Source organism: Diospyros lotus, chromosome 15, assembly GCF_014633365.1.
Source record: "Diospyros lotus cultivar Yz01 chromosome 15, ASM1463336v1, whole genome shotgun sequence".
Lineage (NCBI taxonomy): Eukaryota > Viridiplantae > Streptophyta > Magnoliopsida > Ericales > Ebenaceae > Diospyros > Diospyros lotus.
Genome location: NC_068352.1, coordinates 5,466,438 through 5,484,612, shown reverse-complemented (window position 1 = coordinate 5,484,612; position 18,175 = coordinate 5,466,438). Strand labels below are relative to the sequence as shown.

The following is an 18,175-nucleotide window of genomic DNA, read 5'->3' as shown; positions in this document are numbered from 1 at the left end:
AAAAGGTACATATTAATTAGAACAACATGAAATGGAACTTCAATAGAAAACCAAAATAGGATCCAGAAATGGTTACATAAAAGGCTCAAATAACCAACACCGACCAGCTGCATATCTGTGCCCCATCATACATTTGCATCATAGTTGACAACGGCTTGCAGAAGCGCAAAGGGTATTTGGAGCCGTCGCTCAAGGCTCAAGGTGCAGGTGCATGCCTCATGGACAGTATTGCAAGGTGATCTCTGAGGTTCGTAACCCTAATTGGTAAATTTTATCCAAAAGATCTTTGGAATCATATATACTAGTGTCTCCCCATCTCAACAAGAACATCACTCAAACATTAAGCAACAGGAAGGGAACATTTCCTCTTGAACCTAGCAGTAATACCATTACATTGCAAATACATGCCCACAGCTTTATTTTCCACTTAATGGTAAGGGAACTTATTCCCCAATAGGAAAGGTGAATGAGCCCATCAACTAGAAAAGGAAGAATTGATGGGGTGATACTCTTTAGGCCCTTAGATTCCGTGTTCGAATCTTAATTAGAGGAGAAAACTCAGCAGTCAAGAACTATCTTAAAAATTGAAAAAATGTCAGACCGCCCTCATATTAGCGGAGAGAAGCTAGAGATAGAAATTGGCTGTTGGGTTTCTTGATTTACATTTCTTGCTAAAATCGTGGGATCGAGTAGCAAGGGTGCTCATTATGGTACATTAACCAAAAAAAAAATAAAAATGAATGAGATAAGAATTACATAATATGCTTTTACATTTTGAGTCCCACGTGCCTACCATTTCACTACTAAGGTATCTTGAAAATGAATCATATTTCATAAATATAATATCTATCTAGTGTGATGTATAGAATAGATGATAAAGGTAAGGTGTATTGCTATTGATTGGTCACATATTGCTTTGATTTAAATTATCTGGAGGATGCCTTATGTATAAAAAAGATGAACAATCAAATCGATTTCTCAATTTAATAGAAGCCAAAAGAGGTGAATAAGGTCTCCAATAAGGAGAGATATGTAAAAGGTAAGTTTGATTACGTATACTCTTAATCTTAAATGGAATCTAAAGATTCATGAAAACAAAATATCTATTTAGATACACTCAAATAATGTCTTCTCATAATGAGAATGTATATCCCTATTTCGATCTGATTCGGTATGAAATGAACTTATAATCATGAAATTCTTTTCAACAGGGGAAATGAGATGGGAAATCGATAAACGACTTTTAAAATTAAGGAAAAATTAGTAATATAATTTTTAATTATATATATATTTTTTCTTGGGCAAGTGAGATGAAGTGAGAAACTGGTATGTAATTTTTAAAAATAAAGAACAAACCAGTAACATGGTATTTAAAAAAAAATAAAATAATGAAATCCTAGGAGTTAAAATAATAAATATTTTGATTGTAGTCTTAAGTTGATAAATTTTGTTAAGAGAGTTTAAAAAGTTAAAAAACTCCTTCGACGGTTGTAACTAAAAATGAATATGAATATATTCTGGGCCATGGCCCATGGGCCCATTTTTGCAACTTGCTACTAATGGGCCACCTAATGTAAACCATGTCAATTTACTAACTCACCCCCGAGATCCAGGGCAATTTGGTCATTTAATATACAACAGTGGACTTGTCACGCTACAATCGATTAGCGTGGGGGAGGGGGAGGAAATCATTCTAGGGTTAGGGTTTTTCAGAGTCCGTTCGTTTTGGGAAATTTCCAGCCTAAAAGCTATAGCTTTTCGATTCAACCGGTCGATTCATTTATTTTGGAGTTTGAGGCGGTTTTGGCAGTGGCGTAGACTCGTCTGAGCAGCGGGCTATTACTGCCCTGTGGCCATTCAAATCCATGATCAACTGCATTCGATGGACCCTTCTTCAGTGCAAGCCGCTTCTTCCGTCGTTGAAGAAGACGAGTGGGGTAAGCCATTTTATCATCTCATTCATCTCTCTATTTCATTGCCCGGAAAATTGCATAAAATCGATTCCTGTTGGTTTATGCGTCGAAGGATGGATGAATGTCGATTTTCGCATCCTGAAGTGCTTCACTGTTTGGAACAGCTTCTTATCTAGTTTTTCAACTAGTGGTTTTTGGTCATTTTTACTAGTTTCCACTAATTCAGGTTTGGCTCTGGCCAGAAACTCGTCGGATAACTGGAAGTTCTGAAAAATTGGAAATTGGTTCATCAAAAGCAATATAGATGAATTAATCTACTGAAAGAGCTGATAAATATGCTGCATCCAAAGTTCCTAGAAAAACCCGAGGCCACTCTTCATCTTAATGAAGGGCAAATATTATGTTCTGCTGCTTCTTTGATCGCTAACTTCACATGGAGAACTTTATGGTATCTCATTACTGGTTCCATGAACCCTATTCTGAGAACCATTGGTTTCCAGGTTGTTCTTTCATTATTAAATTGCGCAACAGCCAATATATTGGTCCAGTGATGTTCCTTTCTGTTTGAGTTTTATCCTTGAAATGACACACACACACACAGATATTACCTTGATACCTTGATTTTGCAGAATGGTTCACATCATTCTGAGTATCATTTTTCTTTATTCAATTATGCCTGTTCTATGGGTATGATTTGCATGATGCTTTTTTAATGATAATTATCAGAATTGGACCAGACAATGGGCTTGTGAGACTGCTAGTTCACAGTTCACTGGTTCAACCGTATTATAAACACATTGATACTTAATTTATTTCACATTTGTTTGTTTGTTACTTGTAATCCTTAGGCTTTAATTGGATAAGGGGTGGGGTCGGGGATGGAACAATACATAATGAAATGGGATGCAAGAGTAAGGGATAACATAAAGGTTGTTAATTTGCACTTGTTTGGAAAGAATGGAGCATAACTTATTGTAATATAATTTTAATTTTTTTGGATGGAGAATAGAAAGTGACAAAATGGTGAAGTAATAGCAAATACCTGTCATTTTGGAAATAAGTTACAAGCTAAAAATATTTTTTTTTTCTTTTTTTGTGGGCACTGCATGGGGACAACTTAAATTTAGATGAGTTTTGGATTGTGTTATTATCTATGAAGCATGTACACAGACATGAGGGACGAGGGACATGCCATTTTGCAAAAAAGTAGGACATGACATGATTGGGATACGTTAATTAATAAACAAAATATAGATTGGTTGAAGAATCCATCTCCAAGTAATCTATACAAAATACAAAATATATATCAAGCAATCTATATAAAATATTTTTTAGATATCAAGAAGAATCATGACTAGCAACTCACTGGGCGGCAACCAAAACGTCCAGTTGTCTAGTTGCAAGTCACCACTCGCCACTCGCCGCTTGCCAAACCTAAGCAGCAGTAATTGCAGTTGCAGGTTCCCCATCGCAGTCATTCCAATCCTCGTTGTCATTGCAGTCGCTGCTTGCCAACAGGATTTTGATGTGAAGACTGAAGGTGAAGAGTCATGCAACTCACCTACAGGGTTTCAACATTCAAAGAGGAGAGACCTAAAGATTCAAGCAACCAAAATGCTGAAACCCTAGTCTCTTGTGAGGAAATTGAAATGGCGAAGTTCCCTAGAGGGGACACATTTCTCATGTTGATTTAAAACAAAATAAAAGTTGCCATATTTGACACGTGTCACCATGTCAGATGGGCTGACGACATCGGCACAACAACCCTAGGGGTGCATTTGTGCTTTATAGGTTATTAGGGGTATGCTCAGTCCAGTTTGGAAGAATCTGGAAACCAAATTACGGTTTGATATTGGGTTAGACTGCAATTTGTACAATATAAGAGTTATATGTATATATTATAACTAGGGATGGCAATGGGTCTGGTATAAGGGTTAATTGCATTAACTCAACCTAACCGAATTAAAAAGCCCTCATTCTATAAGCCACACCCACCTACCTACTAACCCACTTACCCACCCCCATATATACCCCCTGCTCTCATATATTCATTTACCCCTAATTACCCATTTACGCCTCCTATTAAGATGAATCAGAATGTCTTGAGCACTAATCACTCATTACAAAATGAAAATACGTACACGTACATGAATGATACGTATACGTCTATAAACATATATGTATATATATATATGTATAGCAGTGTTATTAAAAGCTCAAGGCACACTAAGGCGCAAAAGCGTGTTGGAGCCTGAGACGCAAGGCGTAAGGTGAGGCGCCCGCCTGATAAAACTAGGCGCATGCTTACTAAAAATATATATATATATATATCCTACTTGAAAAATAATGTATAAAATAAGTCATAACTCCTAATGATATATTTACAAGTATGTTATCAAGGAAATTAAAAAATTCAAGATATACTAATGAAAAGAACAATAAAAAATGCCAAAAGATATAATCTAAAAGTCTTTAAATCAACTTAAATTAAATCTTGAAAAAATTTATAGGTCTTAAATCTTAATCAAGATTAACTAATTATGCATTTTAAATAATCTAAAAATCATCCTCATCATCAAGATCAAATATTTCTATATTTTCATCATTAGAAGCATCATCTCTAATATCTTCTTCCACGTCATCTACTCCTCTTGTTGGATGATTTCTATGGTTTAGAAGCGTGATGATAGTTTCATACATTTTTTTGGTAGGTAATATATTAGACTTGAATTTGCATCTTTCTTTTTTTTGGTGACTTAATGTTGCATTTTGTTATTGCATGCCTTGAATTTGTTCAATTCTCCCTATCCATCTTCATCTAGTTCAAATTCAATTGGAGCATTTGAAGTAGTGACCTTTTTACTTATTGTCAAATTTGTAGTTGAAGCAATAAATTTAAACCCTAAACAATCAAAAATTAAATAAAGTAACAAAATAGTGAAATAAAAACCTTGAAAAACAGTTAAAAAGCCCGAGGCGCACGCCTTTGCCTAAGGCGCCTTGGGCTGAGGCGCACCTTGCCGCGTCTTTTGGTTTGCGTCCGCCTGGAATGTTTTCAAGTGCCCAGGGTGTGCCTTGTGCCTAGGTACGCCTTTAATAACACTGATGTATAGGTATACATATAATACACAAATGTATAAAACATATGCATGTATATGTATACACACATGCATAATACATAATATGTATATTATGTATATACATATACATACATATGTAAACATATATATTCACGTATATATCTGTAAATATGTGCCTATAGTCTTCAGGGAAAAATGTGCGCACGTGCTTATATAAATGTATACCTACATACATATGTAAATATATAAAGATTGAATGTATACATATACACATGTACGTACATGTATTTATATGTACAACATATGCATACAGATATACTGTATATGTGTATACATATTTGCATGTATGCTTATATGTACATATATGTAATTCGGATATGTGTATATACATGTATACATATGTGTTAATATTTCAACAAATGTATGTATATAAATATTTGTTATTAATGAATGAAAATAAAATATTTTAAAGCTAATATGTAATTGAATATTTTAAGGGTAGAGTGGGCAATACCCATTTACCCACTAGCATTAATGGGTGACCCATTTAGTATGCTTAAATGGGTGGTGTAGGTTGGGTCGGATTGGATCGGGCCAACTTGACCCAAATTGCCATCTCTAATTATAAACAACATACTTTATTAATAATAATCCTATTGCAATATTTTTTTTGTGTGAAAGGCGTGCAACAATTTTATTAATTAATGTGGATGAAACCAATTATATATGGTATCGAAAAACTATGCAAAGGGGTGGGTTTTAGTTTGGATTTGTTACGGATAAAGAAGCCTATCATCTAGAAGATAAGGAGTGGCAGTTAATGATAAGAAGATAAGGAAGCATGAAGCCTAAGAAGATAAATCAAGTTTAAGTTTTAATATTTTGTATAAATCTGTAAATTATAAAAGATTATTGTTCCTACTTATTAGGTTGTTATCCATTCCTAGTTTTTTGGAGATTTATTAGCATACTTCTTATATATATAGGGTTTCATACGCATGGAATATATATGAGAGAATTTCTATTCTACCTAAACTCTCTCAACATGGTATCAAAGCCTGGTTTCTAGGGAATTCTGTTTAGGCCTTCATTGCCCTTTTTTCCTTTTTGGTTTCTTGAAGTGATCAAAGTCAGTTGTGACTTTCTTCTTCACCCGATATTCTCTCATCGGTTTTTCCCTTCATCTGTTTGGTTCATCACTCGATAAGTGAGTCCAAGTTTTTCCTAAGATGTCTATCGTCTCCAACATCAATCCTACATCAGAGGCGGTTGAAACAAGCAGCCCGCCAGAAGCTCCATTCACTGGACCTAGCAACTCAAGTAATGGAGGAGAACTACAAAATCTCCAGGCGGCCTACTGGTTGAATGGGAGAAACTACCTAAAGTGGTCCCAGCTTATTCGGACCTTTCTCAAAGGTAAAGGTAAGATAAGTCATCTCTTAGGGACCGGTTCTAAAGAAGGAGATCCCATGTTTGCTGCATGGGATGAGGAGGACTCTTTAGTTATGTCTTCGCTTTGGAATTCGATGATGCCCGAGATAAGTGATACGGTGATGTTTTTAACAACTGCTAAGGATATATGGGAGGCTATCAACCTCACCTATTCTAAAGTCTTATTCTAAAGTGAAGGATGCAGCACAAATATATGGAGTCCAAACTAAGATTGCAGAAACCAAACAAGGGGTAAGATCTGTTACTGAGTACTCTAATGTGCTGCAAACCTATGGCAAGAATTAGATCATTATCAATGCCTAAAGATGAAATGTAGTGAAGATGCAGCCTTACATAAAAGATTTGTGGAAAATGAGAGAACTTATGACTTCTTGGCAAGTCTTAATATGGAGTTTGATGCAGTCAGGGTTCAAATACTTGGCAAAGATGATATATCTTCCCTAAATGAGGTAATTTCTCTAATCCGGGCTGAAGAAGGGAGAAGAGGAGTAATGCTAGACATTGCTCCTATAGAAAAGTCAGCATTAATAGCATTGAGAGGTCCTAACCAGGGTCCTAAGGAGGAAAGGAAGGCTGCTGGAGATAAAACTTCCAGCGATAAAGATTCTCGAGACTCTCCATGGTGTACCTTTTGCAAGAAACCAAGGCATACCATAGAGAGATGTTGGAAGTTACATGGAAAACCATCTAAATGAGGACAACTTGGGGTAAAAAATCAAGCCTATATGGCCAGCAGTCAACAACAAGCAGAGCACAAGCAAGGGGAACAAAAGGAGCAGGCAGATGGCTTGGATTTCAACCGGGCAGAAATTGAAAAGCTAAGAAACTTTCTAGACTCTCTTGAAAAGAAAGAAAAAGGTACTTGTTCTCTTGCACTTACAGGTATGTCCTCTCATTCTCTTATCCCCACATGCTTCGAAAATAACCCAATCGAATTCTTGGATTCTTGATCCCGGGGCAACAGATCACATGCCCCCTTTATCCCATTGTTTGATTACCTATAGCCCTTGTTCAAGCTCTAAAAAGATAACCTTGGCAGATGGCTCCTTGACCACTGTTGTTGGCCAAGGAAATATTATCCTTAATAACCATCTAACTCTCAAGGATGTTCTCCATGTCCCTAAACTCTTCACCAACCTCATCTCCATTTAAAAGCTTACCCCAGACAACAATTGCAGTGTTAATTTTTTTTCTACTTGCTGTGAAATTTAGGGACAGGGGTTGAAGAAGAGGATTGGGCTTGCTAAAGCTAGGACTGGCCTATACTACTTTGATGGATCAAATGGGAAAGAAAACAAGGTGAATCTTGTGTCTTGTTTGGTGCAATCTAATAAGGACCAAATCTGGTTACATCACCATCGTTTTGGTCATCCTTCATTTTTTACTCTTAGAGTTATGTTTCCAGCTTTGTTTAGGAGTTGTGATATTCAAAACTTTCATTGCCCTATTTGTGAATTCGCTAAACATAAAAGGGTGTCTTACCCTTCATCCAATAAAAGAACCTCTAGTCCATTTTCTCTTCTTCATAGTGATGTTTGGGGCCCTACAATTGTTCCCAATCTTTCTGGGGCACGGTGGTTCATAATATTTGTAGATGATTGCGCTAGGGTAATGTGGTTCTTTCTTATGAAAAACAAATCTGAAGTAAGCTCTATTTTTCCTAACTTCTATAACATGATTAGTACTCAATTTGGAGTGCCAATCAAGAGGCTAAGGACTGATAATGCCAAAGATTTTTTCAATCAATCCCTCGCACAATTTTTCCAACAAAAAGGAATTATTCATGAATCATCTTGTCCATATACACCCCAACAAAATGGGGTGGCTAAGAGGAAAAATGGGCATCTATTGGCTGTGACTAGGGCACTACTTTTCCACCATAATGTTCCAAAAAGTTATTGGGGAAAGGCTGTCCTAACAACCACTACCCTTATTAATAGACTGTCATCTCAAACTCTTGGATCCTATAGCCCTTTTCAACTCTTAAGCAATCATTGTTTTGATTTACAAATATCTAGCTGCTGAAAACCAAAAATATTTGAGTGTGTATCCTTTGTGCATGTTCACAACCCTAATAGAGGCAAATTAAATCCCTGCGCTTTGAAATGCATTTTTATTGGATATTCCTCCAGCCAAAAGGGCTATAAGTGTTACCACCCTCCTTCCAAAAGATTCTTTGTCTCGGCTGATGTTACTTTTGTGGAAAATTCTCCCTATTTTGATCACTCTCATGATAGTAAAAAAACTGTTGAGGGAAATCCAGTCATATCTCTACCTCAAACTACCTCCTCACCAGATCCGATTACTATAGAGGACACACCAGACAAGGCTCTAGAGGAAACCTCACCAAGTACTCCTCCCCTACAGGTCTACTCAAGGTGGCATAAGCTAGCTACTAGCCCAGTGCAGATCCAAGAATCTAATTCCTCCCCCGCACCTGTTACCAGCACTAACACCAGCAGCTCTCTTGTGACACTAGCAGGTAGCAATTCTATCACTTCTATTGACTCCACTGCATCTATAACTGAACATCATACACCTCAAAGTACTCATACTTTTTCCCCCAGTGATCTGGAATGGCCTATAGCCCTCAGAAAAAGTACCAGGACCTGCACTCAGCATCCTTTACACTTGGTCCTATCCTAGTCCAAACTATCTACCCAACACAAAACCTTCCTAACCAGCCTACATACCATTCCAATTCCTCACCATTTTTCTGAAGCAATAAGGCATGAGAATTGGAGGACTACTATGGAAGTCGAGATGGCAACCCTTGAAAAAAACAACACTTGGGAGTTGGTTCAATTACCCAAAGGAAAACAACCGGTAGGATGCAAGTGGGTGTATACAATCAAATACAAATCCGATGGGACCCTAGACCAGTATAAGGCAAGGCTAGTAGCAAAGGGATACATCCAAGTATATGGTGTCAACTATTTAGACATCTTTACCCCAGTTGCAAAGCTAAATACAGTGAGAGTTCTCCTATCCCCTGCTGCTAACCTAGGCTGGCCATTAATGCAATATGATGTAAAAAATGCCTTCTTGCATGGAGACCTAGAGGAGGAAGTTTACATGGACTTATCACCGGGCTATAGTACAGATACTCACGAGAAGGTAGTGTGGAGACTAAAAAAAGCATTGTATGGTCTTAAACAGTCTCTTAGGGCCTGGTTTGGCCAGTTTACCCATGTGATGCTTACCTTAGGGTATAAACAAGGTCAAGGAGACCATACCCTCTTCATCCATCACTCGGCCATAGGGGGAGTAATAGTCCTACTAGTATATGTGGATGATATTGTTGTGACCGGAAATGATGAAGAAGGTATGACTAGATTAAAAGAATGCCTAATTAAAGAGTTTGAAATTAAAGACTTGTGGAGGTTGAAATACTTCTTGGGCATAGAAGTTGCACACTCAAAAGAGGGCATCTTTATTTCTCAACAAAAGTATATTGTGGACTTGCTAACAGAAACCGGGCTGCTAGGTTGTAAGGCTACTACTACTCCAATCGAATTCAACCACAAATTGAGAGAGGTTCTAAAAGATAAAGAAGTGAATAAAGAATCCTACCAAAGGCTAGCAGGGAAACTAATTTATCTAGCTCACACTTGGTCAGATATTGCATATGCAGTGGGGGTGGTCAGTCAATTGATGCATAGTCCAAAAGAAACTCACCTTAGAGCAGTTTTTAGAATGCTCCATTACTTGAAAGGGACACTAGGGAAAGGCATTATGTTCAAAATGGGACAGAGTATGATATTTGAAGCTTATACTGATGCAGATTATGCAGGGTCAATGGTGGCCCGGTCAAGTGTAGAGGTAGAGTTCAGATCCATGGCGTTAGGGGTATGTGAGTTACTTTGGTTGAAAATTTTGTTAGATGATTTGAAGATCACTTTGGTAGAACCTATGAGACTTTATTGTGACAACAAATCAGTAATCAGTATTGCTCACAATCCGGTACAACAAGATAAAACCAAGCATGTTGAGGTAGACTGATACTTCATTAAGAAAAAATTGGATAGTGGTCTAATATGTATTCCATATATATTATCTTGTGAACAACTTGCAGATATTCTCACTAAAGGGTTGCCTACAATTGTGCATCAAAAGTTGACTAGCAAGTTTGGAATGGATGATATCCATTCTCAATCTTGAGGGGGAGTGTTACGGATAAAGAAGCTTATCATCTAGAAGATAAGGAGTGACGGTTAATGATAAGAAGATAAGGAAGCATGAAGCTTAAGAAGATAAATCAAGTTTAAGTTTTAATATTTTGTATAAATCTATAAATTATAGAAGATTATTGTTCCTATTTATTAGGCTGTTATCCATTTCTAGTTTTTAGGAGATTTATTAGCATACTTCTTGTATATACAGGGTTTCATACGCATGGAATATATATGAGAGAATTTCTATTCTACCTAAACTCTCTCAACATGATTTTTACTTAATTTGACTTTTTGCCCTTACTATTTTTTTGCTTAATACTTTTTACTTGTAGTTAGTAATTAGGTTGTTGATTTGTTTAGATTAGTTTTTTTATATAAATTTATATGAAAAGTTATTTTTATAATTTATTCATATAAATTTTATACAAAAAATTTTACGCAAATAAATTGGTTAAACATTTTGTTATTAAAATAATTTTTGGTACAAGATATATTTTTAAGTAAATATTATATGGTAATATAAGATATAAAACTGTTTACAGTTTGGTTTGGTTTGCTTTGTTTTGTGACACAAAGTGAAATTGAACTGCAAGATGTTTTTCTCAAAAATTCTAAACCAAATTGTTTAGTGAAAAAAGTTTAAACCAAAGCAAACCAACTGGTTTGGTTTCATTTAACAGTTTGGACCAAATTATTGACATTCCTAGCAGTGTTCGAAAAATCGTCCTAGGCGTCGTGATTTTGGCCTAGTCGGTCCCCCTAGGCGCCGGTCTGCCTAACCGGCCTTCGGTAGCGCCTAGGCGTCCCAGGCGGCCCCTAACTGCCTGGGCCACCTAATTTTAAATTTTTAGGGTTTTAAAGAGAGGAGACAAAACAGAATAGCCTCTCCTCGCCTGCCCCGATTGCTCTCTCCCAATTGCAACCGCCTCTCTCTTTGAAAGCTCATTCTCATCGCTGTCGCTGCCACCGCCGCCGACCATTGTCTCTCTTGGCCTCAATTTTTCGATTTCCTTTGGCCTCCACCAGTCATCTCTCTCGCTCGCTGACGTTGCTCTTCCTTCGGCCACTGGTATCTCTCTCTCTCTTGCCGTTCTTCCTGATTTGCAGTAGCCATCTTGCACTCGTATTTCTATTTGCTATATAGTATATATATAATATATATTATTACAATATTACTCAGTCACAGACTCACACAGTCACAAAATGCTATTGCTATATGTATTGCTATATAGTATATATATAATATAATATGCTATTGCTATGTATATACATATATTACTAACAGTTATAGATTATATATATACTATAAAGCAGTATGCTACAGCAGCATGCTGTTAATATTGCTATATAGCATATATAGATATAGATTATACTGTTATTGTTAAACAACCATATATATGTAGTATATATACACACGTGCAAGCTGCAACAGTCCATCTGATTTGTTTATGTTGCAGGATTCTTCGATTAAATTAAAAGTGTCGGATGGGACTAAGAGTACGGGAGCATCGTTCGATGCCGTCTCAATTTTTAAAAGGAAGTCAAATGATATCGGATGGGAGTGTGGAATGTTTGTTGATCCAAAGAATATGGACAAAGTTAAATGTAAGCTGTGTGGCAAATTTATGTTTGGAGGAGTTTATAGAGTTAAAGAACGCATCGGCCACATTTTCGAAAATGTTTCTGTATGTCCAAAATCTTCTCCGGATGATAAAACCAAATGTAAGAATGCTATTGTCGAGGTAAAGAGTAAGAAGAAGAATAAGAGGAAAGAGGAAGATTTGATGAGATCCTCTGTTAATATTTTTGAAAGGGAGGAAGGGGATGCTGAAGATGAATTGCTAGAGTTAGGGAGCAAAAAAGCACCCCGTACACTTGGCCCTATGGATAAGTTTACAAGCTCCATCACCCCTGAAACGAGTGCAAGAATGACACAAAGGCAACAAAATATTAGCGAAACACTCTTTAAAGAGAGAACACAGTCTGTTCGTCAATATTGTGCTAGATGGCTATACGAAGCCGGCATTCCTTTCAACGCTATTGATAATGATAGGTTCAAATTGTTTGTTGAGGCCGTTGGTCAATTTGGGCCGGGCTTCAAACCTCCTAGTCAATACCAGTTGAGGGAAGCATTGTTAAGGGGAGAAGTTGACAGAACTAAAGAGTTATTGAAAAAGCATGAAGAAGAGCGGGCACGAAATGGATGCTCCATTATGATAGATGTTTGGACAGATAGAAAAAGGAGGAGTATCATGAATTTATGTGTTAATTCTAACGCAGGTACTGTTTTTCTTTCTTCCACAGAGTCTTCAAATGAAGCACATACCAGTGAACTAATTTTTGAATATGTGGACAAATGCATTGAGCAAGTTGGGCCACAAAATGTCATTCAAGTAGTAAATGACAATGCTGCTAACAATATGGGAGCGGCAAAATTATTGAAGTTGAAGAGGCCAAATATATTTTGGACATCATGTGCTACTCACACTATCAATTTGATACTAGAAAGTATTGGAAAATTGCCAAGATATAAGAAAGTTATTGATCAGGCCAAGAATTTGACAATCTTCATTTATGCACACCATAAGACATTGTCCTTAATGAGATCATTTACGAAGAAGAGGGATATTATGAGATCGAGAGCTAGTAAACATTGTCCTCAATTGGGCTTTTTCCTGTCCTCAATTGGGCTTTTTCCTCCATCAAACTTTGCAAAGTAAGGAAAGAAGCGAATCTAGTGACTCCCAATCTCATAATATCCCTCTTCTTCGTAAATGATCTCATTAAGGACAATGTCTTATGGTATGCACAAATGAAGATTGTCAAATTCTTGGCTTGATCAATGACTTTCTTATATCTTGGCAATTTTTCAATACTTTCTAGCATCAAATTGATAGTGTGAGTAGCACATGATGTCCAAAATATATTTGGCCTCTTCAACTTCAATAATTTTGTCGCTCCCATATTGTTAGCAGCATTGTCAGTTACTACTTGAATGACATTTTGTGGCCCAACTTGCTCAATGCACTTGTCCACATATTCAAAAATTAGTTCACTGGTATGTGCTTCATTTGAAGACTCTGTGGAAGAAAGAAAAGTAGTACCTGTGTTAGAATTAACACATAGGTTCATGATATTCCTCCTTTTTCTATCTGTCCAAACATCTGTCATAATGGAGCATCCATTTCGTGCCCACTCTTTTTCATGCTTTTTCAATAACTCTTTAGTTCTGTCAACTTCTCCCTTTAACAATGCTTCCCTCAACTGGTATTGACTGGGAGGTTTGAAGCTCGGCCCAAATTAACCAACTGCCTCAACAAACAATTTGAAGCTATCATTATCAATAGCGTTAAAAGGAATGCCGGCTTCGTACAGCCATCTAGCACAATATTGACGAACAGACTGTGTTCTCTCTTTAAAGAGTGCTTCGCTAATATTTTGTTGCCTTTGTGTCGTTCCTGCACTCGTTTCAGGGGTGATGGAGCTTGTAAATTTATCCATAGGGCCAAGTGTACGGGGTGCTTTTTTGCTCCCTAACTCTTGTAATTCATCTTCAGCATCCCCTTCCTCCCTTTCAAAAATATTAACAGAGGATCTCATCAAATCTTCCTCTTCTTCTTATACTTTGCCTCGGCAATAGCATTCTTACATTTGGCTTTATCATCTGGAGAAGATTTTTGGACATGTAGAAACATTTTCGGAAATGTGGCCGATGTGTTCTTTAACTCTATAAACTCCTCCAGACATAACTTTGCCACACAACTTACATTTAACTTTGTCCATATTCTTTGGATCAACAAACATTCCATACTCCCATCCGATATCATTTGACTTCCTTTCAAAAACTGAGACGGCATCGGACGATGCTCCCATACTCTTAGTCCCATTCGACACTTTTAATTTAATTGAAAAAGCCCGCAACATAAACAAATTAGATGGACTGTTGCAGCTTGCACGTGTGTGTATATATACTACATATATATGGCTGTTTAACACTAACAGTATAATCTATATCTATATATGCTATATAGCAATATTAAATGCATACTACTATATAGTATATATATAACCGTTAGTAATATATGCATATACATATTATATTATATATGTACTATATAGCAATAGCATTCTGACTGTGAGTAATATTGTAATAATATATATTATATATATACTATATAGCAAATAGAAATACGAGTGCAAGATGGCTACTGCAAATCGGGAAGAACAGCAAGAGAGAGATATTGGTGGCCAGAGGAAGAATAACATCAGCGAACGAGAGAGACGACTGGTGGAGGCTTAGGGAAATCGGGGCCAAGAGAGTCGGCGGCGATGAGGATGAGCTTTTGAAGAGAGAGGCGAATGCGGTTGGGAGAGAGCAATCGGGGCAGACGAGGAGAGGCCGTTTTGTTTTGTCTCCTTTCTTTAAAACCCTAAAAATTTAGAAGTAGGCGGTTAGGCGCCGTCGACGGCTGGTTAGGCGGACTGGCGCCTAGGGGGCCGACTAGGCCAAAATCGCGGTGGCCAGCTGCCGCCTAATGCCTCGGCGGCTGTCTAGGCCGATTTTTCGAACACTGGTTATAGATATATTTACATATTATTTTGAACATTTTAGGTAACATATATCATGTTAAATTATAAAAGGGTAATTATAGGTTTTTTTTTTTTTTTAAAGTTAAGGATGATATGGACCTTTACAAAAATAATAATGGTAAAATAGTGTAAACAATAAAAACATTTATTAATGCGTTTCCTTGTCTCTCCTTACACCCAAATAATGAAAATTGGGTTATGGGAGGGGATGGCATCCTCCCATTTCTATTCCGTTGTGAAACTCTTCCAAATAAGGGAAAGAACAATTAGTCCCATTTCCCTCCATACAAACAAAGGGTTATGGTAATAAGTTCTACAAAAAAGTAAGGGGTGCAATAGTTAGTTGAACTCATTAATAGGAAAGAAGTTCAACTTCAAGCCTTGGATAGAAGATCTAATGGTTTGTGTTTCTTATTTTTTTTGGGGAGGAGACTATTGGTTGTATTTCTAATTTATCTTGATTGTACTCAACAGTTTTTCACATACCTGAGCAAATGATGTGAACTTGACTAGAGAACTTGTTGGTTCCCAGTTGCAACACCCAGTCTGGATGTTTTTATCTGTACTACTTTTTTATGTGCAGACTGCAGATCAATCTTAATTTCTCTTTAGTAATCTGATTATCTCGCTTCTTCTTTTTCTTTTCTTTTTTTAAATCTAATATCTTTTTTCTTTGTTCAATCATTATTACTATATTGGAGAAGGAATGACTGGCAGGTTGTTTATCTTGCAGCACCCAGTCTGTTTGCTATAACCATCTATATAGCTTAGGCTGATTTAACTATATTTGTTTCCCTGGCTGATTATAGTGTTGCTCTAAAATGTATATGCTCACAAATAGTTTATATGCTCAACAAAAGGAGTTTATTTCATTTTATTATACTCTTATCTTAATTTGTTGTATTGTCAAAATGTATCTACTCAACCCTGCATTCTTCTGTTTCAGGTTCCCCTTTTACTCTTATTCCTTTGCATTCTAATTTATGACGCGTAAGGAAACTTATTTTGTTTTTGGTTTAGCAAGTTATATAAACTTTAAGTAGGAAGAAATCAATCAGAAGCATTCTTTCCATTTGAAATTATATGGTATGAGTATCATTAATAATGTATGGCATAAAACCGTCAACATATTTTATTAGAATTGATGGCAGAAATGATTAAGCTGTTTGGTAGAACTACCATTCTTTTAAATTCAAAGGTTTTGTTTTTTGGTGCTGAAATTACATGGCAAAAATAAGTAGGTGCATTAAAAAGATGAATTGTGCACAAAGTCAATATGCAAGATGGGAAAAATGCACAAGAATGGTAAACTAGCCTGTTACAGCTAGTATCTTTCTGAAAATAAGGATGTCGGAGTTGTTATACCATATTCCTTGCTTAAACTAATAGATAGTGATGTAAGCAGAAATTAAACTGCATTTATCATTGCTTATAAGTTGTTCATATAAGTTAAACTGCCACATTGTTGATGCATCTCTCCCTGCATGAATGGACACATTTATATGTGTTTATAGATATGTACTTATGGCTATTTACAGCCATTATTTCCTCGCTTAACTATTAGTAAAACAGCTTACCTTACGTCATTCAAACTTATAACTTTTGATGGATCTCTCCTATGGATATTTTGTAGGTACATATGGGCATTCAGCCCTTGATTCCTCCGCCCTTATCTCTCTCTTGATTAATAAAACAAAGTACTGTATGTCAAAGAAATTTTAATAACTTTTGATGGTCAAATCTTGTAAGCCCCCATCAACCCTAATCCTTGAAAGAAAAAAAGATCTTATCTCATTCTCTGTTAAGTGTTCACATGTGGCCATGGCAAATCATAATGTCTGAATAAAGATGCTTATTCTTGAGATTGGCAAAATTTCGTAGATAGAAAGAGAATAGGGAGAAAAGTAAGGAAGAAGATGCTTTAATGTTCGTTCACAGTAAATGTAACTACATCTCTATGCGTGCACTGTAATTTTGTTTGAGGGCTTTGTATATGCTCTTCTTGTTAGCAGTTTTAGTCAACAGATGTAAGAATTATTATTTTTTCAATTCTGAAAATCTCATTGAAATTTAGCTATAGGTTAATTGGTGTGGTACTTGGGAGGCATTTTTTGATTTTCTGGAAGTTTTTTTTTTTTGTTGAAATCAATCATATTGCCTATCACAATCAGTCTTAACGGATTTTATTAATTTTGTCAGATGTGTGTGCATGCATATTGATATAATTGTCTTTGATGTTTTTCGTTCAGACACTGATGGGTTTGTGATTCCAAGCTTGGGAATTGGGGACTCTGATTCAAGTAAAACTAGTGCTCCTCAAGTAGATTTGAAAACTGCCTCCCCGAAGGTGAGATGAGGACTAACTGGTTTGGCATGACCATTCCTTTACCCGGGTGGCACATTCATTTTAGGTTATACTGTTTACCGTTCTTGGACAGGCTAAGAAGGAAGAGAATATATACCTGGGACCCCATGGAGCTCCTCCTTCACAATCGAAGCAGCAAGAGCTGAGCTCCTCTGGCCGGAAGCAGAAGTTCAAACAGAAACTGAAGGAAGCAGACCGGAGAATCAGTGGGACTGGGCGAGAAAATAAGGTGGAGAATCTGCAGGAGCTTGTTGGTGGAGTAACTGTCAGCGTGCCAAAGGGTTCCGGCAGAGATTGGCTCGATCCACATTGCCATGAATCGCAATTTGAGAGGCGACATCGTCAGTAATTGTGAGTTAAATCTTATAGTTTTAAGATAAAGTTTTACCCCCAGAACTTGTTTCTAGGAACTGGTACCAACCATCTCAGTGTGAGAGAAACTGGGCATGTCATCTTAGTTTCTGCATTTAAAAATAATTCCCTGGTGGGATTCATTGTGGAAGCTATTACTGGAGATGTTATATTAATGAAGAAATCAAGGGTTTGCTTCTCTAGGTTTCTTCTTGTTTTTTGGCTAGGATGTGTCAAATGTTTCTTGTT

The 18,175-nt window shown here is 36.7% G+C and overlaps 1 protein-coding gene across 1 annotated transcript; it reads left to right on the top strand.

Moving 5' to 3' along the window:
* Positions 1-1,668: 1,668 nt before the first annotated feature.
* Positions 1,669-18,129, top strand: LOC127792186 (uncharacterized). Its single transcript, XM_052322587.1, has 3 exons — positions 1,669-1,937; positions 17,460-17,557; positions 17,649-18,129. Exons 1-3 carry the CDS (start codon positions 1,883-1,885, stop codon positions 17,922-17,924), a joined length of 429 nt encoding a protein of 142 aa, XP_052178547.1. The 5' UTR covers positions 1,669-1,882; the 3' UTR covers positions 17,925-18,129.
* The last annotated feature ends 46 nt before the right edge of the window (positions 18,130-18,175 follow it).

What these genes read in the sequence shown, in the direction of transcription:
- LOC127792186 (XM_052322587.1), top strand. Translation starts at nt 1,883, where the DNA reads ATGGACCCTTCTTCAGTGCAAGCCGCTTCTTCCGTCGTTGAAGAAGAC. An exon ending in CGTTGAAGAAGACGAGTGGG is followed by an intron (nt 1,938 to 17,459) that starts GTAAGCCATTTT and finishes TTTTTCGTTCAG; the next exon opens with ACACTGATGGGTTTGTGATT. An exon ending in TGAAAACTGCCTCCCCGAAG is followed by an intron (nt 17,558 to 17,648) that starts GTGAGATGAGGA and finishes GTTCTTGGACAG; the next exon opens with GCTAAGAAGGAAGAGAATAT.